General features: G+C 38.8%; 1 protein-coding gene across 1 annotated transcript in view; it reads left to right on the top strand.

Annotated features, from left to right (window-relative positions):
• Positions 1-5680: 5680 nt before the first annotated feature.
• The window catches only part of LOC122813760 (general transcriptional corepressor tupA-like), a 339582-nt gene continuing 321160 nt past the window's right edge, over positions 5681-24102 (top strand). Inside the window, exons 1-2 of the mRNA XM_044086245.1 lie at positions 5681-6046; positions 13263-13428. Of these exons, the coding sequence (XP_043942180.1) occupies positions 13277-13428 (152 nt within the window). The 5' untranslated portion in view covers positions 5681-6046; positions 13263-13276. The remainder of the gene's footprint in view (positions 6047-13262; positions 13429-24102) is intronic.

Here is a 24102-nt window from a genome sequence, read left to right as displayed (position 1 = left end):
GAATGCGTCTTTAAAGGAAGTATTTTATTTATTTAAATTTATTTACCAGGGTAGAACATTGATCAAACAATGATCATCTACAGGGCCAGACTGTGCTGCATCACAATGTAACAAAGCAATGTACAATATACAAATAACAATAATTAGTGTTTATAAATATACAGAAAATCTGACAAAGTGCTTCTGTTAATGTGTAGATACTTCTTTAAGAACAGAAACCTATCTTGGCTGTATTAGGAATAACAGGCTTGTTTAATGAACTTACGAATGTAATATAAAAACAGTGGGAGAGAAGCCAGGTAAGAGGGCACTTCCCTTTGCAGAAAGGTTATGGGGTTTTTTTGCAGCAGCTCTGGGACAGAGAGAGACTCAACCACCACGACGGAACATCTTGGAGAAGAAGATGGAAATTGTTCCTACCCATGAATCCAAATAGAAGATTATTTCCCAGCAGTATAAGTCTGAGTTAAAGGTACCTTCTGTGCATTTAATTAAACGATAAGACTTTGAATTCCTGGAAGAACCAGTCTTATTTTCATTTGCATATAATAAACTGCTAAACTGCATTATTTTAGACTGATGATCTCAGCTGATTTTCATATTCATATATATATATATATATATATATATATATATATATATATATACACATATCAGTGTATTTAACTTATTCGGTTATTGGTCAGATAAACCTACAGGGTACAAATATCCCTTTTTAATGTAACCAGGGAGCACTGAGATGCTAAGAGTCACAGATTAGGTAAATTGTAGAGGAATGAATCAAACACTGCACCCTGACCTCTAGGAAGCAGCTCATGAACAGCTCAGCATACTCGATTACCCATTCGGTCGATAACAAAATCATTAAGATATTTTAGTTGACCAGCAGGGTACTAGAATTATGGCACAATGTGTGAGTGAGATCAAAGAATGGTTGCACTGTTGTCTGTTGTACGATATTGGAGTTAGTATATATATATATATATATATATATATATATATATATATATATATATATATATATATGATCATGAGAGCTTAGCAAATAATTGTGACGCAACCAATGTGCTTTGTCTTTATGCAACATGGAGGTTCACATTTTCATGAGGAAATGCTTAGTGGTGAACATGTCACAGAACCAGTAGGGAAAAAAGGAGCATGCAGAGTGTAGGGTTTATGATCACTTGACTGTGAAGTAGTCAAAAATGAACACAGGTGTAAGACTTTACAGATGTGCATTGTGGTTTGTTTGACAAGAAGGTAAAGAATAATATATAGATAGATGGATGGCATGGAATAATCAGTGTTCAGGATCTACATACTGGCATGTACTAAAGATAACCATTCAGGGAAACCATTGTGCGAGTGTGTGAGAAGGAAATTTGTTTGTAGTGGGAAACCAGCTTAGTTGAACATCACAGTAAAAAGGAGTTTAAAAAAAAGAAGAGTATGTTGCAAGAAAGCAAAAGTAAACACTGAAAGATTTACAAGAAATCAGCTAGAACTGTGGAAAAAGGAAAAACAGAAGTTTTGAGCAAGAATAGATTTAGTGGCAGGCGATGCAGGAGGACATAAAATGTTATCGGTATTCATTGCATATCACAGGAAGACTCATGCAGATAAGAGAGTGAACAGGAAGAGCTGTTATGCATAGATTTTTCAACTTTCTTTTCACAAAAGGATGAAAAAACAAGAGTGCCAAAATAGAGATTGGCATTAATGGGGGATTGGGCTGATGGCATATTGAAAATGGAGGAGGTAAAGGCTCAGCAGGAAGGAAAGTAGCAAGACAGGACTAGATTAACTATCACCCCATGGTGAAAAACAGATCAAAAATGCTTGGAGAGAATTTAGCAACAGTATAGCTTATAAACTTATAGCTTCATTATAACCTTTTGTAATATTACATATAATATTATTATAACCTTTTTTGTCACACATGAGGTGCATGTGGACTGAAATGTAGCTTCAGTGCTGCCATGACAATGGAGCGGCATGGCATAACTTGGTTGTTTTATAGGCTACTTTGTTCCACTTCCTTTCTTGAGAAAGTTATGAAATATATCTGAGGTATAGGATGTTCAGATTGGAAGACACCAGCCTAGCAAATGAAGAGCAGTGCGGCCTCACACAGCAGAGGTCTTGCCTGACAGATCTGGGTTCAGTGGTATGAGAAGGACAGGTTGGAGGGCCATTGGCAAAAGCCTGATCTGCTCTGTAATTTAGGTACCAGCCAGTTTCGGGTCTCTGCAAGCAGCATTGGACAATTGTGGTTGCTTAAGTCAGTCATTCAATATTTGTGCATTAGGAACTGCACTGAGGAACTTGTAAGGTTGTTTGCTACAGTTTAGCAAAGGTGTTTGACAGTCTAACATAGAGCTGTTATGTTGATACATAATAGCTCTTTGCCTAGTCTGAAGATTAGTGTTTTTTTTGGCCCCATGTAACCATAGCAATGACAGGATAAAGGGCGTGACTACTCCAGCTCCAAGGTTCATAGGTGGGTACTAGGCTATCTGCCCGAAGGCATTTATAAGCCTAGCCAGAATGTGTTGGCTTTCGCCACCCCCTTAGATTAGTTCCCTGTGTCTCTGTCCAGCAGAGCCACTGAAGTGATCCCCGAGGTAAACTTTCTGTTTCCCATCCACTCATCAAGGTTTCTTTTGAAGAGTGTGGAGCTCTGCCTAATGTAGATTGGGATCTTGTTCCAAAGCAGGGGAAGTCTCTGGAACAGGAATCTATCCCTCCAGCATGTCCTATTTATTGTTGTGGTGAGGTTTAGATCCCTAGAGTGTGTGGCTCGAGGGGATAAGGTTTTCTTTAGGTGAAGCATGTCCATCAATTCTGGGTTGGACATGGCCTTGTATGTCAGGCAGAGATCACCTCTAAGTAGGCGGTATGCAACCGAGTACAACTGGAGTTTCTTCAGTCGAGCTGCATAGGGTATCTGTTTGAGGCCATTGATCCTCTTGGTGAGGTACTTCTGTGGTCTTTCCAGCTGTTGCAGGTGTCTTGTAAGGTACATCCCAAATGGGGTGTTGCATGCTAAGATGGGTCTGATCAGTGATGAGTAGAGGGGCACAATGACCTCTTTTGATCTAGTTAGGGGCATGATTGACACAAGTGTTGATTGGTCCTTCAAGCAATATCAGCAATCTCGCATTCCAGATAATTAATTAACAGACATCTAGAATTTGTACATTGAGAAATGTAGGAAAGAGTTAATAAAGCTCTTTACTTCAATTTCGCAAAGGTGTTTGGCACAGTTGAACAAACATCATTGTTTGACAAGGTGACATAAATCATAACTTCTTTACTCAATAATCAGGGACAAAGCAAAAAATAATGAGACAAAAGCCCAAACTCAGGGACAATTTTAAATATTATTCTAATTCATTTAACGAGTTAATACAAGTTTTGCATCAACATGCATCTTCTGAACAATAACTGTGAATTTCTAATGTTTGGCATTACTGACTGACTGCAATCCTCAGTGGGATTTATCAGAAAATTAAAAATGTTATGAGCGCATGTGTACCCCATCTTTCTTACACAGAGGGATAAAGAGCTCTGTGACCCAAAAGACCTGAGATCAGTTAGTGGCTTGGGAAGTGGAAAGGGGTGGACAAGAGAGGCGTGACTCACACGGATGTTCTCACCACGGAGAAAGGGCTGTGGTGGTTCTTCCTCCTGTTGTGACCTGGCACTTCAGGGGAGAGGTTTAGGCTGCTCCTCTCTGTATACAGGCTTGGGGGTCATGGGCGGACCCACCCAAATTAGTGCTGTAGCCCTTGTGAAGGCATCTGGGAGAAGGCATGCCTCTGTATCAGGGGAGTAAGCGGTTCCTCCATGGTGATGTGGAGACCACCTCACTACCAGTGAGGGGTTAGGCAGCATACTAAAAACTCCCTTAAAAGCTTCCAGGATGATGGCTTCACAGCCAGGTGTTGCCTCGAGGGGAACAAATGGGCTAACAGATCTCACCGCTTGAGTAATGAAAAAGTCAATCAGTTTTGGGGAGCTAGTGATCAGCACGCAGGGAGGCACCAAAAAAAAGTAAAAAAAAAAAATTACAAGAAATACATTAAAAAGATAAGCAAAAATCAGGAATGTTCTGCAAAATCAGGGGCATTTGAGATGTATGATGAAAACTTGCAAAATTCATTTTGGGTACTCCACTACCTGTTAAAACTTTACGGGGAGTGTGTTTCTTTGTTTGTAGAAGGTACTTTGTTCCCATAAGCACCCCCCCCCTTGTGGGGACCCTAAGTTCCCCCCCCTTATTTACACAGATCTCAGCATTCAGCAACAATTACCTCCTGTAGATCTGGGTTAGCATAATGTATTGGGTGTAACAGATGTCAAGGCAGAGTAGGCTGGGCCAGTACTAGACTGGAGGCAAGGCCAGGGGAGCAAGATAGTTATCTGGTCCTAGGCCGAAGTCTCCTTTTCTAGCCTTGTTTTTAATGAAATGCCTAAAGTTCACTAAAGTAACATGGATATGCATGTTATTTAATATTTTTAATTTGTATTTTGGCTACGGAATTTACAACAAATGCTATAAACATCAATGTATGTTATTGGGGCTACAGCTCTGGAGTGTGTCTCATTAAGAATGTAGGCCGACTGCAACATATCCCTCTCTCAACTTATTTGCATTAAACCAAAAATAATTAGGGGCCAAGGGCACAAAAAATAAATACAGATGTTAAACATTGCCCTTACAACATTAGAAACGTGTTAAAATAATAGATTTTCTGTTAGCGTGCATTTTCTGAAGGGCATGAAATCTGAAACTCAAATGTCTGTCATCATTTAGTGCCTTCAGTTTTCAATGATTTGCCAAACCACAAATTTTATGAAGAATGGACTGAAAATAAGAGGCGAAAATCCGGGTAGTGGAAAGTCTGATCATTCAGAGATTTAAAATTGCAGTTCCACACTGTTCCACAATGAAAGGGTCTGCGGCTCTTCCATTTTCAAGAATTTTTAAACATACATTTAAGGTATTTATCTCGGAATCATATTCATTCAGCAACAGAACTTTTAAAATTACTCCGTTAAACCATACCTCTCAAGTGTACCTCATTACGAGGAACGTACCTCATTTGGGATCTTAAAAAGTTCATGTTCCTCAAAGTTCCTGGAAGTTCCACATTGAAAGACTCTGTCACATATTTCATGTTAGGAATTTATTAAGTGAAATCCATGGTAAATAGAAATTAATAATATTAATTCATTAAAAGAGCTTCTTTATAAGTAAAACCAGCATATTTTAACCATCCTATGGTCTTCCTAGTTGAAACTGGTAGTAAGCCATTAGTATGTGTTCCACATTTTGCCCATTTGTTACACATTATGAGGGCTAGTGTTCCTCATTTTGGAGATGGAAGGTTGAGAGCTATGCGTTAAACCATACTGTGAGTTTTTAAGCTAACGTTGTTTGTACATTTTTCACATTATAGCAACCATTTTGTTGGGCTAACACAATTTTGCAGTAGGTAGAAACCCAGCAGTTGTTGTTGCGTCTTTCAAGTTTACCCGGTTAGGAGTCGCCAAAGCGGAACTCCGGTCCGGTCCGCTAATGATTGGCAGTAGATTTTTACGTTCCGAGTTGCCGGCCCTGACACACAACCTTCAACGAAGGTACGCCCATTCACGCATGTCTCCACACAGAAGACGCTCTACCTGACAATCGAACATGAAAACGTCTTACTGTGAGGGGACAACGCTACCGCAACATGTAGCGATTCAGCAGTAAAAATCCCATATCCTCGCTCGCAAATTGTCCGAGAAACAACATTTTGCGTATACTACGTCTTCAGCCTTTTCAACCTACCAATTCCTTCTCGCCTTCTGGTTTCTTCTTTACGAGTACAAACTCCTGTGATTCGCCAAGTCTTGCCCACGTGGCTCATTGTGTCTGGTTACTAGGGAGACGGGGAAGCTTCTACTCAGAGTCATAACCGAGTGGGGAAACTTGTAAAAAGTTGGTGACTACATTAACAGGAGTTTGCTTAATTGAAAGACATTGGTCTTGACAGAGGTAAACTGCAAAGCTTTGGATTTAATTATTAAGACTGTATTCGGTGTATCTGTTTATATTAATTGCGTATTGGTGGGACTTTGAACATTGCTGTGTCCGTCACCTTACGGCACATAAAACATATGCATTGGATGTAGGCAACTGTTACCCAAATACTACGAAAGTAGCATGTTGTTATAACGATCATAAACAAAAGTCGTTTACTGTTTGCGTCAAGCATGTGTATCTTTTCAGCAGCAGCCTTTCTTTTCCTTACATACCCACGCATGCGGTTGCCCTAACTTAGTCACGCGCATTCCGCTTAGAACACGCCCCCTCCAAAATGTAAAGTTTATATAAAGCAATAATGCCCGACAGTGTATGTGAATCTGTGATTAACGCCCGGCCAGAGGTGTTGTAGTGCCAGATCTTTGCACGCCTGAAAGGGCGTTAATTACACATTAACACACACCCTGGAGGGCATTATTGTGCTTAGAGAATGCTCTCTGTAAAGTCATTGTCTTACTTACTTATTTTTTTTAAGTTCGGTATTATTTTTTTGTAGATTTTTGATGTAAAATAGTTCCTCCGCCTAATGATTCAAACATTCTACACATAGCTCTCAGCCTTCCATCTCCAAAATGAGAAACACTCGCCTTCATAATGGGGAACAAATGGGCAAAATGTGGAACACATACTAATGGCTTACTAACAACTTCAACTAGGAAACCATAGGATGGTTAAAATTTGCTGGTTTACTAATAAAGAAGATCTTTTAATGGATTAATACGATTAATTTACCATGGATTTCACTTAAAAAAAAATTAACACAATGTGTGACCGACTCTTTCAATGTGGAACTTTGAGGAACTTCAAGGAACATGAACTTTTTAAGACCTCAAATGAGGTACGTTCCTCGTAATGAGGTACACTTGAGAGGTCATTTCTACAGTATATGTTAATGGTGTTGTAGGAAGCATTTTACATCAAAAATATATTAAAAAATAATATAGTACTTAAAGAAAGAAGTAAAACAATTTTAAAGACAGCCATTCTCATATACAAGTCACTTCTGCTTTCACGCACGCATTCACTCATCGCTCTCACTCTCTCTCACGAACACACAGTCTTCTCTGCTTTCATATGTGCACTCACTCACACGAGATTGGTTACTCTCTCCAGGTCTCTCTCACACACACACAGTCACTTTGCTTTCATACATGCATTCATTCACACATGATCGCTCTCAGTCTCTCTCAATCTCTCTCTCTCTCTCACACACATACACTGCTGCTTTCATACACGCAATCACTCACATGCAGACATAATAATAAACATACACACATTCACCACTTTCTGTGGTCTTGTATTAGAACAGTACCCATCATATCTCTCAACTGTCCAGATTTTTAGCTCATATTTTTGGTCTGTTCCTCATAAAATTTGTGGTTTTCTGGTAAATCAATGGGATGATCTATGTTAAAACAAACCTAGACAAGGGTATGGTGGTCCACACAGCCTATCTGGACCTCGCCAAGGCCTTCAACACCATCCCCCACTCTGAAATCATAGATAAATTTACTAAGCTGGGCATTAATCCCTACGTCACTCAATGGCTTGCTGACAAAACCCACACTGTAAAAGTAGCTGACTCCAAATCCAGCTCCAGACAAGTGACAAGTGGAGTACCTCAGGGTTCAGTCCTGGGACTGCTCTTGTTTGGCATCTACTTCTCTGAAGTACAGGCCAACACTAAGGGACTCGGGCTAACAAAGTTCGCAGATGACTGCAAACTGGGAGCCATTATTAAACCCTCAAATTATATGGATATTCTACAAAAGGGCCTTACAGAAACAGATGCTTGGTGCCAGAGCCATGGGATCAAGCTCCATGCTAAGAAATGTGTAGTTATCCCCTTTGGGAAAAAACATGTGCCAGTGAATTACCACATAGGTGGCAGTACACTAAACACTGAAAGTGTTATAAGAGACTTGGGGACACAGGTGGACAGTGGTCTCAGCTTCGATAACCACATCACCACAACAGTCAGGAAATCTTTCTATGTGGCACACCTCATCACTAAGGGCTTTTCATCCAGAAAAAAGGAGGTCATTGTCCCACTGTACTCATCCCTCATTAGACCCATTATAGAATACAATGCCCCATTTGGTATGTACCTCTCGAGACATCTGCAACAACTGGAAAGGCTGCAGAAATACCCCACTAAAAGAATCACAGGCCTAAAGCAGATGCCGTATGCTGACCATCTAAAAAAACTCCACCTATACTCTGTCACATATCATCTACTCCTAGGTGATTTCTGCTTAACATACAAGTCCATGTCAAACCCAGAGCTGTTAGACATGCTACACTTAAAGAAATCCCAGTCCCGCAGAGACACACGCTCCAGGGATCTAAACCTTGTCATCACAATGAACAAAACATGCTGGAGAGAGAGGTTCCTGACCCAGAGACTCCCCAGACTCTGGAATAGATGGCCCAAACATGTCAAGCAGAGCGCCTCTTTGGCTTTCTTCAAAAGGAACCTTGTTGATTGGATGGGAGATAGGAAATACACCCTGGGATCACGTCAGTCGCCTTGCTAGACAGGGGTCCAGGGAAGTAAATACTGTGGGAAGAAATAGCCAGGGAATTGTTATGGCTAGGCTTGTATAGGCCCTAAGGCCAATAGCCTAGTACCAACCTATGAACCTATGTTACTCTAGCAACTTTCTAAGTTTATAAGTGCAATATTTAAAATATGTCCCTATTTTTTGGCCTTTGTCCCCCCATTTTTGTCGGGCTTTGACCAGACTTCTTGCACAAAAAAGTTGAGATGCATGTACCCCGCAGGATGCACTGTAGCAAATCACACCCTAACCATGCCTCCAAGCCTAAAACTCCTGGCAGACTGTTGAATCTGCTGAATATTCATTCCTGCGGCAAAATGAACACTGATGCATGTGTTCTGTTGGTGCAATGACAGCACAGGAATGCTGTTTTATTTGAAATATAGCAACTGATGCTAACAGGATAGGGGAATGAGAAATCAAGGGTGAGAAGCCAATCATGAATTAAAGCGAGGAAATGTATACAGTAAGCACCTTGAACAGCACTGCTTAATTTACTTTTAACACGCTTCGTAGATCATGCACTGTGGCAAGCAACACTTAAGAAACCACTAAATCTGCATGCATTGTTACATACATATTTATAAAGAAAGACAGGAGTCGGTTAGTCTTTGTGTACCCTCTTCCTCATTGTAGTGTGATCTCTGATTGGGTATACTGAAGTAGCGGGGGAGTGTGGGGGGTGCAGGTGGGCTCCCCCCGCAAAAGCTAAGAGAAAAAGTTGCAATTATTTTGTGGTTAACTTTGCATTTCATATCCTTACTAAGATGGAACTGGCTTGTTTAATAAAGGCTGCAACAAAAATATGTATGACAAGCAGACAGATGGGTTGTCCAACATGACATCACATGGGTTAGAAAGTAACTTGCTAGATATGTACAAAATGAAAAATGGAGTTTGATGTAAGAAATTACCTACACATATCTAAAATATATAGGGAAAAGCAGTTAATGGGAAGAGAACATTTTGATTTTGCATTGTAGTTAAAGTCCATTATAGGAGATAGCTTCTAAATATATTACAGGTTAGGGTAGGAGGAATATGATGAGACTAGATACGTTAAGGTAGATCAGAGACATGGGATGGATGAGTGTGTGGTTAGACTGAAGTGTTAATGTGGAGAAATGGTACAGGCATCCCTTAGGAAGTGAACATGAAGTGATAGATTGGGATAGCAGTGTGAGCTAAAGATGAGAAAAAGTGTCATTATGGTGAGGAGCATGAGCAAACCAGGAATGGTTGAGAGGTTATTTAAATAACTGGAGAGAAGTCATTTTAGTTGTGATGAGGTGGTATTCCAGAGCTTGGAGACATAATGATGAGAGCACTTTGAATCCCCTGCTGAGATGTTTGACTTATTTGTGATTAGAAAGAATTGTTTGCTTGAAAGAAGGTCATTGGTTGAGGAATATCGATGTAGGTATCTTTCACTGGTGGGCATTTTTACAGAAAATGAATAAAAGTATATACAGTAATTAGTTGTGATTAAGTTGCATAGTTGGGTAATTCAAGCCAGTTCAGTTAATTTATGGCTTGACAATGATGTGACCTGTATGTAAGGTTGGCAGCAAATTTAGCTACTTTGTTATAACAGCAGGACTATTTGGCTTTTTATGTGATATTAAGTTTTTGAAGAGAGGAAAGCATATATGAGTGATGTAAGTAGTTTGAGGCTAATTTTTCCTTGCAGAGTCAGTATGGTACTGGTTGGCCCTATAGAGGGAGCCTCATTTCTTATATGTCTTTTTAATAATTTACAATATATTATGGTCATATATGAGATTGTCATAAATTCTGATGACCATTAGACTTGGGTAACTGTTTCAGTTTTAGTGTTACTGGATTAAGTTATATTGAGATATTGTTTTTGATTAAGGTATTGTTTTGGAGTGAAGAACATTCATTTTGTTTAATTGGAATTAAGAAGTTGATTATAATTTTTTAGCTAAGATTCAACAGCAGAGAGAGTTTTTGGTGGATTCCTGGAGATTGGATATGGATGGGCAATGCATATACGGTCAAAATCATTACATATTAACCTATATTATTGGAGATTCATCCCCAGATGTGGTGAGCATTCCTAAGTCATTTTCTTAATGACACTGCTTTAAGCTGAGCCTTACCACCCAGACATTTGTCCCATTTCTTGGGTTATTGTTTCCAGCTGCAGTTTCTTGCACATCTCAACACTGAAACACAGCTGCTGCATTCTCATACTGCTAGCCCATGTGGACTTCATTGGATGTTGCCAATGAAAATACAAGGGTATTATTCTCCATAGATGATAGAAGAGCATTTACTGCACTTGTTATATGCAGTTCTGTGTTACTAGCTTTTGATTTTCCTTTTCAATTCATTCAGTGGATCAAGCATCTTGTACCTGCCATATAGCTCACATCTTGGATATGTATCTTCACCCTACAGAATGATACTATGTAGTTTTTCACATTCCCTCATTTGTCCATCCTACCTCTGAACCCTTTTGTGAACTGTGTTGATATCCTAGGTTATTTAATGGTATCCTTGCTGGCAGTAAAGGGGAAGAACTATCCATCTGTTCTGATCATATCTTAGTTAATCTACAATTGCTGTTACTCATTCCAAACATGACCAGATATTTTTATAATTCTTTCTGTTATTTCACATCTTTATTTCAAACTGCAACATCAGTTTATCTAAAATGCAAGTCATATATCTGAATGTTTACCCAAGTTTGATATAGGATTATTCTTTCACAGACTAAAGGAATTTCCATTAATTTATTCCACTCTGAATACACATTACTGGCAATATGGTTGGTTTTATGGATTGCAGAGAGTGTATGGAATCTGATGACTGTCTGCTGGAATACAAAATGTTGTCAGGAGACATCTGACGCTAATGTAGAGAGCAGTGAAATTGCTGCCCTCTGTTGTAGTGGAAGGCTTGCATGTGGTAAACTGGTAAAAATTATACTACTTAACCTGAAGCATCTTTAGCTGTAAATATGATGTGGGTACAGAAGTAAATTCCAGGATTTTGTTATTAGGTAGCAGAGGTTTGAGGCAATATGAGAAGCACAAGGAGTTATATAGGGACTCTCGGCCCCTCCAGAATTTGTAAACAGCAGCCTTAATAAGCAGCTAACTGAATTAACTAATTATCTCCCTCACACACACACAATTTCTCCTTGAAGACTTCTTACACAGACTCTCCAGTTATGCTTAATGTTACTCCTTGTATTGTCATGAGGGAGAAGAGTAGGGGGTAACAGTAGGTACGATGTTTTGCAGGCTGTTATAAATATCTGGAAAATTAGTATTGGAGGAAATCACTGAACTAAGATAACCTGAGTATGACAGTATCCATCTAGCCAAGGACTATAATGAACACTCATTCTATCAGTGAGGTATTTGGTGTTTTTTCTCATTTCTCCATTTAGTAAAATTTGACATGATTAGAAGTGTATGAAAAATATTTAAGATGTACTTAATGCAGTGTCATTAATTATGTGGATAAAATAATAATTCAGTTTTAGTTTAAATGCTAATTTTAGTTTATGGATTTCTGAGTAGTAAGACCAGAAGGTAGTATAAAGATTGCAGCAGAGGTTCAAGTACCATAATATTAGAATTTTCTTTTATCTTATAGGTTTGGGTTATCTTTCTCACAAATGAATCATTGGGACATGTTTCACTGTAAAACTTCAATAAAATGGCTGCCTTAGTTGACCAGCACATATGCACCATATCAGCCTTGCTCACAAGCCAGTGATGTCCAAGTTTTGGTCAGACTCAAGAATTCCACAGAACATATCTTCTCCATCTGAGCACCCAATCTTTAAAACTCTTGCCCATCAAACCACTACAATTCACCTATATACACTAAATTAACGACACTCCTAAAAGAAGTAACAGCACGTGTTTTGGTAACCCCTCAAATAATGTAAAAATAATACTAAACGATTTTTGCCATCTCCCCATTTAACCTTCTCTTAACTAACAGCACTACATAACCCTTAACATATCACAACCGACTTCCCACTTTTCTTTCAATTACAGCCAGACTAGCAAGTGTGTGTGAGTGTGTGTGAGTGTGTGACTGTAGCATTCTTATGCTCTGTTTCACTATCTTGGGCTGTCTGAAATATAGTACTGTGTGGATTAGTCCACTAGTCTGGTTAAAAACCTGAATAAAATAAATCAATAAAAATGGAAGATCAAATAAATCAGTGGTAAATTAATGGGTAGAATATGTTTGCATTCTAAGTGTTAATAAAGTAAAAAGAAATGTAAATGTGAGGCTTCAAACTTTATATGTCCTGCGTACTCTGGTAAAAGTGTCACTTAAATATATTCTGTAAGTTACTATTGTTTGTTGAGGATAAGACATAATGTATGGTATTGTCATTAAAGTGGGGTAGATATTGTGACTGTGATTGTGTAATAGTTGGAATTGTCTTTTTTGTTTAACTTTTTAGTTGGGGAATTTAGTCTCCACACTCCGTTTAAAACATTGTCAGGATTTATGGGGGTAAACCCCACAGCAAAAGCCTGTACATAAACAAGAAGCTGATGACAGAGTTTCTTGTTGTTATTAATTGCCAAACATTAATTGGTGCTCTGCAGGTTTCTCTGAAAGAATGTATAGTCTGTTTGTGACACCACGGAGGGTGGCCCCTAGTGCGGCAGCATCATATCAGCTTCGGAGGAGTAGCTTTGGATCAGAGGTTTCTGAAGATTTGCCTGTATTAGAACCTTCTACTGATGGACACCTTCAGCTCTTGCAAGTCATGTAAGTATAATTTTAAAGACAAGAGAATATAATGACATCCTTCTCTTTTTCTAATGCATTATTTAAATTAAATTTCTATGTACCTATCTAGCTGTCTGTCTCTCTAGCTAACTATTTATTTTTCTTTTTTTTTGCTTTTGTTTACTGTGATAGTCCAACTGGGTTTTGCTAAAAACCCTTTTCATCAGAGGCCCAAGGGGAAAAAGCTTGAATATCAGATAAACAGCAGTATTATAGCAGAGTATAACATTAGTTTTACACTTGTACAGGATTTGTAAGTACATATCATATATACATGTTAAATGCCTAGTCTTCTCTCCCTTTTTCTTTTATGACATAACTTCTGTCTTTCTTTCAGTGACCCCATCACATAATGTAGTTTCATTTGGGAAATGCTTATTGTTGGATTATGCAACTTAGTCTAATGACTGACATTTTAAGTATGTTCTGACTTTTCATGTTGGGTAATAGACTGATGACTGATTGTCTTTGTGGTAAATGGTCTTAGCTGCTAGTTTGCATGTTGTGCAACATGCATGCAAATGTAATGAGATAAGAATCACAAATTCTAAAGCTTGGGATAGGTGACCAATCCTTTTTCATTTCGCAGAGCAAATTGACTGGGAAGTATATAATCTGAATAACTCTTAAATAGTACCAGTGGACATGCCCCCATATCCAAATCTGGAATAAGATAATGAAAGAACTTACATTTAATAAGTACAAAACTTGGGTGATACAGTGGTGCAGCTGTTATAGTCTTGCCACCTTATAGTGTTTGGCTCTCCAGTTTGGCTTTTGTTTGGGGTATCATCTTTGCAGAGTCTGCAAGTCCTCTGTGTGTGTTTGCCAGGTACTTCAGTTAACTCCCACATTTCAAAGCAGGTAAACTGGTGAGTCTCTAAATTGCATGTAGGTGTGCATGCCTTTTGAGGTTTTGTGTGTGTGTGTGTGTGTGTGTGTGTGTGTGTGTGTGTGTGTGTGTGTGTAAGTGTCCTTCAATGAATTGGCACCCCCCTTTGGGTTGAAATTCAGCATTTTACTCCATCCCCGAAGTGCTAGGTAAAGCTGCAACTCCTCCCAAACCCTGTATTCGATTAAGCAGATAATACAGGGAGTGAATGAATGAATCAAATACAGAATTGCTTAATATATATACTTGCATTCATTTTACCATGAATTGAGATACAGATCAAGCTATCTTAGAGCCATGTGGTGCACAGAAGCTGTTACTACATGTCAAAGCAAATTCTGCACTAAATATAGCAATGGCTTGCATTCCTTAATGCAGCCAAACTTCTATGGGAGTTTACTTGGTTTAATGGCTAGTTAAAGAAAAGATGGGTCAAGCAGATCTCCAAGAGTGAAATGACTATTTCCAGTACACTGTTTCTTGGGCATGTAAATACAGAGCATCAGGACTACCAGATCAGATGGTGCTTCTGAGTGATTAAGTAGCATTTGCAGGGACTTTATAGTAATGACCTGAGGAGTATTTATTTTCTTCTCTAGCTTGTTTAGCTCAGGGCTCATCACTGTTGATTTGATTTAGTGGTTATGCATGCTCATCCTCCTTGCCAGTACCTTCAGATGTCAAAGTTGCTTTTCAGACTTGGGTCACAGTCAGGGCTTTATCTTTGTGCACCACCAGGTTGACAGAGGGGATGCTTTGTTTCTGTGTTTGTATAGCTATTATTTTCTTTTCACAGTTATTTTTTTTGTACAGTGCTAGAGCAGCCACTATGAAAGAAAACCATATTAGATGGAAACAAAGTGGTCTTTAGTGTAGGATCCCTTGAAGGTGTGCTAGTTATTGAAATATGTATGAGCCAATTTCAAAATGAGACCAAATGACTGGACATTATGCAACCATTGCATGTCCAGATTTCCACATCTCAAGGAGTATGGGGAAAGGCTCATATAGTAATACTGTACAAAGGAACAAGGGAAATGAACAGAAAATTGCTTTTCTGGACTAGCTAAGGTTACTGCTAGAGTTAACTGTGAAATATTTAAAAGTTGAATAAACAGGATAAAAATGTAAATAACTTGACACCCCCCCCCCCCCGCCTTTACAGATTTGATGTGGGAGGTAGTGTGATAATGACTTTTTAAGGCGGAAAAAAAAGGATAGCACATCAGCAGAAATAAGTATTCTGGTTAACAATCTGAAGATTTTTGATTTACATAAAGAAGCTCTAGTCCTTTCTTTGTATGGAAAGTTCACACCCTAAATCCATTACTAATATGTGATGTAATCTTACATATTGGCTTCGTGGCATACAGACTGGGATTAAAGAGTTAACTGAGTACTAGAGTTGCTGATGAGGGAGGATGGGATTAAACAGCACATGCCACCTTGCCTATCCAGGGGGTGGGGTACTGGCCTGTCTTAGAGTTGGCATTAACTAGAGAGAGAGGAGCACAGCATGCAGTATATGGCCCAGGGACATACATTTGGGTCTGCCAAGCTGTGTTTGCACAGTAACCTTCATGGGAAGGCATTGTAGGTTCTCATATCTGTGAGCATGTGTCAGCAGCCATGGGAGAATTTAATGCTATTTAGTTATTTTTTATTAACGCAGCCGCAGTGGTGCAGCGGTAGCGTTGTCGCCTCACAGCAAGAGGTTCTCCTGTTCGATTCTCAGCTAGAGTGCGTTCTGTGTGGAGTCTGCATGTCCTCCCCATGGTCGAGTGCCGTTCAAAAGACATGCACGAATGGGTGTGCCTTCGTTGAAGGTTGGGCATCGGGCTGGCACCTCGGCACCATAAAAATCAACTGCCAAACATTAGCGGACTGGAGTTCCGCTCTGGCAACCCCTAACCGGGAAAAAGCTGAAAGAAAAACAACAACAGTTATTTTTTATTAACATTTGCTGACTAAGGTAGAACACTGATCCAGCTGGACCATTTTCAGGCTCAGCTCAGAGACACAGAGAGAATTAAAGTCCAAGTTTTAACAACACATCAAATGAGCACAATTGATAATATAAGAACAACAGTTGCCTTAGAAAATAATTGGATAAAAATGTTTATCAAGGAATGTAAAAGCAGTCCAACTAATAGTTACTGAAAGGAGAGTAAGAGATATACTTTGCTGTATATGGGGTGAATGACACTACCACAGAAGTGGTATTCTCTGTGTTACATACCTGTCTCTCCAGCATGTTCTATTCATTTTGCAAGATACAGATGTCTCTTGAGCAGGTGTTTATGGTACCATTGGACTTTCATACGTGCAATAGGCCTGATAGAATAGGGTCTGTTGAGGCTGTAAATACAAGACAGAGGTTGCCTGTCAATAGCTTGTATGATACCAGAGAGAGAGAGAAGGCTTTGAGTTGGTCTTCATAGTTTTTTTTTTTTTTTTTTTTATGATTTAGGGCCTTGATTTTTTTTTGTTTTTAGTGAGTAATATTGAGGTTGTTCCACTTGTGTCAAGTGTCCAGGCAGGTACATACCAAAAGGGGCACTATAGTCCATGATCAGCATAATGAGTGCCGAGAACAGCGGAACAATTACCTCCCTGGATATGAACACCATTCCCTTAGACATAAGCTGCTCAATGAAAATATTTCCTTACAACAGTGGTTACATGGTAATTGAAGGGCAATTCATTGTCAACATAGGATTCAAGATCTCTGAGATCAGGTTTCAGGGAGGTGTTGTCAGTGTGATAGTTACAAAGGGAATTATGCTTGCCAAAGGATACTGTTATGTATTTCTTGGTATTTAGTTTTAGTTCATAGTTTTGACACTAATTATTTGTTTGGGACAGGCCCTCTTGTGGGATTTTTGTGTTCTTTGTGGAGTTTATTATGGCACGTTTGTAATCATCTGCAGATATGATCAGCTACAAACCCTTAATATTAGCTTTGATCTCTGAGAAGTAAATGCCAAAGAAGAGTGATCCAAGTATTGAACTCAGGAGCATTCTGCCAGTAACTGGTATTTTGTAGAAAGTACAACTGCCAACTCTTACTTCCACGGCTCTATCTGTGAGCCGGTTTGCTCTCCAATGAGTTACATAGGGTTTAACATTTAGCCTGGAGAGGTTATCTACAATGTTTGTGTGAGATGGAGTTAAATGTCTTTGCAAAGTCCAGGTGTGCATTTTGTACTGATTTGCCTTCATCCATTGCCTCACTGACTTCTTTCAAATAAGTTGACGAGATTAAGTAGGTAGGATCTGCCCTTAATGAATCTGAACTGGGTTGGGAGTCTGTAGATTTTCTATATTCCTATTTATTATTTCCACAATGATTCTTTCTAAAGCCTTATAGATGAGTATTCAGGTTTATGGGTCTATATTTATCAAGGTCCATTGAAGCCGTGCCTTTGTGCAAGGCAATGACTGTTGCTGTCCTGCATTCCTTTGTCGCAAAGCCTGTTTTTAGGGTAACATTGAATAAATAGCCTGTGTAGTGGATCTGAAAGTCATGTTGGGCCAGTTGTCTCTGGAGACTGAGTAGGGTAAAGATAGGTTGTGGTGGCTAGTACATAAAACTTATTTCCAGATACTTCCAGCTGTGTATGTCATGGAAGTTGGGCTATAGTTACATTCCAAGAGCATCATGGCCCCAGGTGGGTATAGTGAAATCCTTGCTAATGTCAGTAAAATAAATGAGGTCCAAAGAAAAAGCCCATTTTTACTTTTCAGGAAAATAACTGCTCATTTCTTTTCTGATACCCAAAACATAAGATTAATGCAAGCCCATCTTATATTTCAAGGTGGAAAAATTAGAGGTGGTGACTTTTCAGTTACCCCCCCCCCCCCCCCAATGCTATACATGATGTCTATGGATTTATAGAACACATAATACCATATGCCACTGCTATTTGGCCTCACAGGAAATTTCTGATTTTTGAAAAATGGAGAGTCAGCTCTTCCTGTTCATATTCTTCTCTTTGGTCCATTGACTGCTCTGCAAACATTTCCAAAGGTCTAGACCTATTAATAGTAGTAGTAAGGCTGTAGGGCATTCTCTGAATTTTGTTTTATAAACTTAGACTAAATCCCTCTTTAAGCCTACAGATTCAGTTGCTCCAGTAATAGTTCAGTCTTACAAGACAACGTTATGGTAGCTATTATATCTGTTAGGAAGGTTTTGGAGTTGCACACAAATTCAGTAGATAACACTGTACCGTGTCTCATAACAGTAAGATAGCGGGCATTGCTTTTACAACTGGTATGCACTTCATGCTTGGTGTTTTGTTTAGAATTGCCTTCTATCAGAAGATCCAACTTCTGTCCTTTCACACTTACCCATAGAATTTTGGAGAGTGGCTTCTTCATGTTTAATTTCTCCAAATGCTTACTTTTTTACATACCTTGATGGAAATGGACCCCATTCCTATGTCAGGGCATAATTAGTGTTCATGAAATCAGTATTGCTTCATTCCGTGATGTTTGCCAACAGTGCTATTCTTAGTATCTGCAGTATACTCAGAATTACCTCCTTCTGCAGTTCATATGGTGTTACATGTATTGGTAGCATATTTAATTAAAATGTAATTTTTTTATTAGTCCTATTGCTTCTACTATTACTGAAACTGTTTGAGTATCTTTCTACGATATTGCTGTGACTTCTGCCTGCAAATCCTGGTATTTTAATGACTTATGTCTCTTCTTGCATAAGATGCTTTAATCTCTTGTGTGCGCAATTCATTTTTGTCTTTTTTTCTTGGACTGTTATAGCTGTTTTTTTTTTTTGTTTTTTTTTTTTTTTGCATCTCTGTTTGTATTGTTGGTATTGGATGATCCCACTTGATCTAAACTTTATCACTTCAAAATAATGCTTTGTGGTTCATGTCTCCAATGCTTCGTAGCTATGTATTGTAGTGTTTGCACAATCCCCAGTGGAGCAGTCTTGCTGCATTATTGTGCCTTTCAGTATATAGACCCTCAGTCATTAGTGTATCACACATAGCAAAGAGAATTGCAACTGTTTCCAGTTCTATCTTACAAAAACTTCATTTATTTATTTCTCCAACTTTTCCCTATAGACTTTGTAAGGTCATTTGTCTGTAGCTCACTAGCTTGGGTCACCAGTTTTAGCTTTTAGTCTTCTGGTTTAAATTCACCTCAACTTAGCCATTCCCATGTCAATTTTTGGTCAACATTAGGTTGTCCTAGAAGTTCTCTGTACCTGCCACCATGTGTGTGGATGCAATTTTCTTTCCTTTTCTTTATATTTTTTCATTTTTGGCAATTTCAGTTCCTGCCTGATTACTTTTGGTTTGATTTCCATTCTCACTCTGTTCCAAAATGCTTCTGCTAAACTAAGTAAAGCGACTTCTGTTCATGCTTTAGAACTTTCACTATATTGGGATCTGATGAGGTCAGCAAACATGTATGTAGTTCCATGATTGCAGAGCTATACATGTAGCCAATTTTGAGGAGGCCCAGACCTTCTTCAGTGTGGGGGCACTGGGGGAGGTATAATTTTGGTATGCACTGAATTTTATATGTCATTCATACCTCTCAACCTCTAAGAGCAAGAAATCTGGACAAAGCCATACATAAAAGTAGAACAAAAGGCCAAAAATAGGGACAATTTTTAAATACTGCTCTTACAAACTTGTAAAGTTGATAGAATAACAGGTTTTGCATTAGCATGAATTTCTCTGAAGGATATGACATCTGAAATTCAAATGTCTGTCATTATTTTCTGACTTCATTCTTAAATGATTCACAACTAATTTGCCAAAGATATGAGGCAAAAATCTGGACATTCTGCACAAATCTGTACAGTTGAGAGGTATGATGTCATTTGATAAGCATGAAGCATTTTTCTTGATTTTTTTTTGTCCAACTAATTCATTGCTGTTTGATGCCAGTCAATCCTACCAAAGCTGTAATTTAGAACAGGTAGAAAAAAATGATTTGTAGTTTGTATTTTATTCCTAGATGTCAAAGCAGTTTTCAGTATTCGCTTTAGTGTTCTGAAGTATTCGTAATCGAGCATTGTTCTCATTTGTTCATATTTTATTTTCTATCCATCATGTGTTTGCAAATATTTATATACTCCCTCCTGCTCATATTCCTATATATCACATTCATGCCTGGTTGATATTTTCTTGGTGCTGCAACTTTCCTTTTATAAATATTGACATTACATATTTATTAAGACCAAATGCCATTCTTGTATCATCTGGGAAAGTTTGTAGTTATGCTTTGAGATCCTCATCAGATGAACTATGCAATTTTAAATAATTTACAAACAGTAGATGAGATGTCTTTAAAGAAGGTTGGTTTCTGGAAGTTCAGCTGTAAGTACAACCTAAGCTAAACAAACAGCAAGGGTGATAGATAATCACCCTGGAATATCCCTGTTTTGAATTTTTATCTCTGAGAAAATAATTTGCCCTTTTTTCATGTCCTAGATAGCTGTAAACTCTGTCTGCATCACTTCCAGTATATCATTTATTTATGGTCGGAAGGTAAGTTGTTGGTCTGTAGTTGTTAGGATGACTTGCAGCTTTTCTCTTGAGGAAGAGCATTTTTTTTTGTTGTTAATCAGGTTGGTATCTGTTGAAATTGTGCGTGTAAGAAATTCTTACAATGGATTATTGCTTTGTGTAAATATTTTAATACCTTTAGCCAGAAATTAAGAAATGCATCTGGTCCCAGGGTTTTCCATTTGGGAGCTTTTCTTAACTTTGTCTCAATTTCTCTAGCTGTTACTTCAATGTATTCCTTATTTTCTACAAAAGAGCACTTTAATGTTTCTTTTAAATTTTCCATCCATTCAGCATCTTTGTTATATTCAGCAGGACTTCATAGATACTTCTCCAAAATGTACATATAGGTTCATAGGTATGTACTAGGCTATCGGCCCAAGGGCCTATGTAAGCCTAGCCAGCAAGGTTCCCTAGCTTACGCCACCCAAGAAAGTTATTTTCCTGTGCCACTGTCCAGCAGAGACACAGAAGTGATCCCTGAGGTGTATTTCCTATTTCCCATCCACTCATGAAGATTTTTCTTGAAGAGTACTAATGAAGAACTTTGCTTGACATAGGTGGGTAGCTTGTTCCAGAGTATAGGAAGTCTCTGGGACAGGAATCTATCCCTCCAGCGTGTCCTGTTTATTGTGGTGACAAAGTTTAGGTCCCTAGAGCGTGTAGCTCGGAGGGATTGGGATTTCCTCAGGTGTAGCATGTCCAACAGCTTTGGGTTTGACATAGCTTTATACATTAGGCAGAGATCACCTCGGAGTAGGCGATATGCTACGGAGTAAAGCTGGAGTTTTTTGAGGCGGTCAGTGTAGGGCATTAGTTTGAGGCCAGTAGGTACTTCTGTGGCCTTTCCAGCTGCTATTTCTTTTTCTTCTTTGCCATATAGATTGACTTATATTTATTTGCCAGGGTAGTGTGTGGATTAGTATTGAGTTACAATTAAATAACTGAATTTATGTGGAAATTATGCCACTTTTTCATTCCATTTGTCCTTAATAAGTTAGGACTTTTGGTAGGAAATATGATTTTCTGCAAATGGCCAACTGTTGTTACTGCTTTCTGTTACGGTGATGTCAAGAATCCCTTGTAGGTTCATGTAAGACCTCATTCCACTAAGGAAACTGTATCTTCTACAGCATTCCTTTGAAGGCCCTGTTCTTGGGACATGTTTGAGATGGAGTCTTTGCTGCTATCTGTACTATCACAAAACATTATAACTTGGACTGTAACCCTATCTGTAGGGGAAGTTTTGCCAGTTCAGTCTTGTGAGATGCTTGATGGTGCCTTTGCCTGGTTGTGGATATATAGGTTGCTGTTGTGCTCCGATATTATATGCAGGAGGGACATGAATGGATGAAGTCGTTATATTGCAGTTGTGTGAGGAGGGACATGAATGGATGAAGTCGTTACATTGCAGTTGTGTGAGGAGGGACATGAATGGATGAAGTCGTTACATTGCAGTTGTGTGAGGAGGGACATGAATGGATGAAGTCGCTACATTGCAGTTGTGTGAGGAGGGACATGAATGGATGAAGTCGTTACATTGCAGTTGTGTGAGGAGGGACATGAATGGATGAAGTCGTTACATTGCAGTTGTGTGAGGAGGGACAAGAATGGATGAAGTCGTTACATTGCAGTTGTGTGAGGAGGGACATGAATGGATGAAGTCGTTACATTGCAGTTGTGTGAGGAGGGACATGAATGGATGAAGTCGTTACATTGCAGTTGTGTGAGGAGGGACATGAATGGATGAAGTCGTTACATTGCAGTTGTGTGAGGAGGGACATGAATGGATGAAGTCGTTACATTGCAGTTGTGTGAGGAGGGACATGAATGGATGAAGTCGTTACATGGCAGTTGTGTGAGGAGGGACATGAATGGATGAAGTCGTTACATTGCAGTTGTGTGAGGAGGGGCATGAATGGATGAAGTCGTTACATTGCAGTTGTGTGAGGAGGGACATGAATGGATGAAGTCGTTACATTGCAGTTGTGTCAGGAGGGACATGAATGGATGAAGTCGTTACATTGCAGTTGTGTGAGGAGGGACATGAATATGAATAATAACAAAAATAACTATAAATCTTTGTTTAAATATGTCAGGAAATTAAGAATGAACACAACCATATTCAGATGTATTCCACAATAATACTGGACACTGACACAAAATAAATGGCTATTATGCTAAATGACAAATTTTGCACAAATTTTACACCACCCACAGCTCATCCATAGATTACACGGTTCCAACCACCCCATTTAATTACTATAGAACAAGTTCTGTCAACCCTCTCAAATACTAAGAACATCTCTTCCATGAGCCCTAATAATGTATCAGGTTAACTGATTGTCAGTGCCAACTGTGTTTTATCTGAGCCCCTACTTAATATCTTTAATCTAAACCTCTCAACTGCCTACATTCTTGAAGCCTGGAAACAGCCATTGTAGTGCCTTTACTCAAGGGTGGACCAGCCAAGGACAGTGGTAACTATAGACCTATTTAGACTGATTACGTCATATAGAAAGCAATGGAGCATATTATTTCAGACCTCATTAATTTCATCATTGAAAATCTCTTAACCGTAGACCCTCCTCAATTTGGCTTTGTCAAAAGAAGGTTCTGCCACTTTAACCTCATTAATTTCTTTGAAAAAGTAACTGAAGCAGTGGATAGTTGTTATGAAGTACTATATCTCAATCAGGCTAAGGCCGTTGACACTATTTCCCCATGAAGGTATTATTGACAGACTTCTAAATTTGAATATAAATCCTTATGCTGTTAGCTAACTGGTCATCTGACAGAATTCATGTGGTTAAAGTCACAGGTGCCACTTCTGAAAAGTGGTGTACCATAGGGCTCTGTGTTACACCCTCTTTTATTTGGCATCTATTTCACATACCTCCAGACAAACACTTCTGGCCTATGGGTATCTAAGTTTGTATAAGACTGCAAATTTGGTGGTGTTATCTGATCTTCTACTGACTGACAGTTGCTCCAATATGAGTTTGACCATGTTAATAAACTGGTGCAAGGACAATGATTTCAGATTTAAATGTGAAGAAATGTAGTATAGTACATTTTGGTAAGCAAAATATTTTCATATACCATATAGGTGACAACCCCCTTCAATCAAGCACTGCTGTAAGGGATCTAGGCATTCTTGTTGATAATTCCTTATTGTTTGACCGTCTTGTACACCCCCAAGACGCAAAGAAG

Source organism: Protopterus annectens, chromosome 10.part0 (genome assembly GCF_019279795.1).
Source record: "Protopterus annectens isolate FY-2018-M chromosome 10.part0, PAN1.0, whole genome shotgun sequence".
NCBI classification, from domain to species: domain Eukaryota; kingdom Metazoa; phylum Chordata; order Ceratodontiformes; family Protopteridae; genus Protopterus; species Protopterus annectens.
Note: the sequence above shows the minus strand (reverse complement) of the source record. Positions and strands in the feature narration are given on the sequence as shown.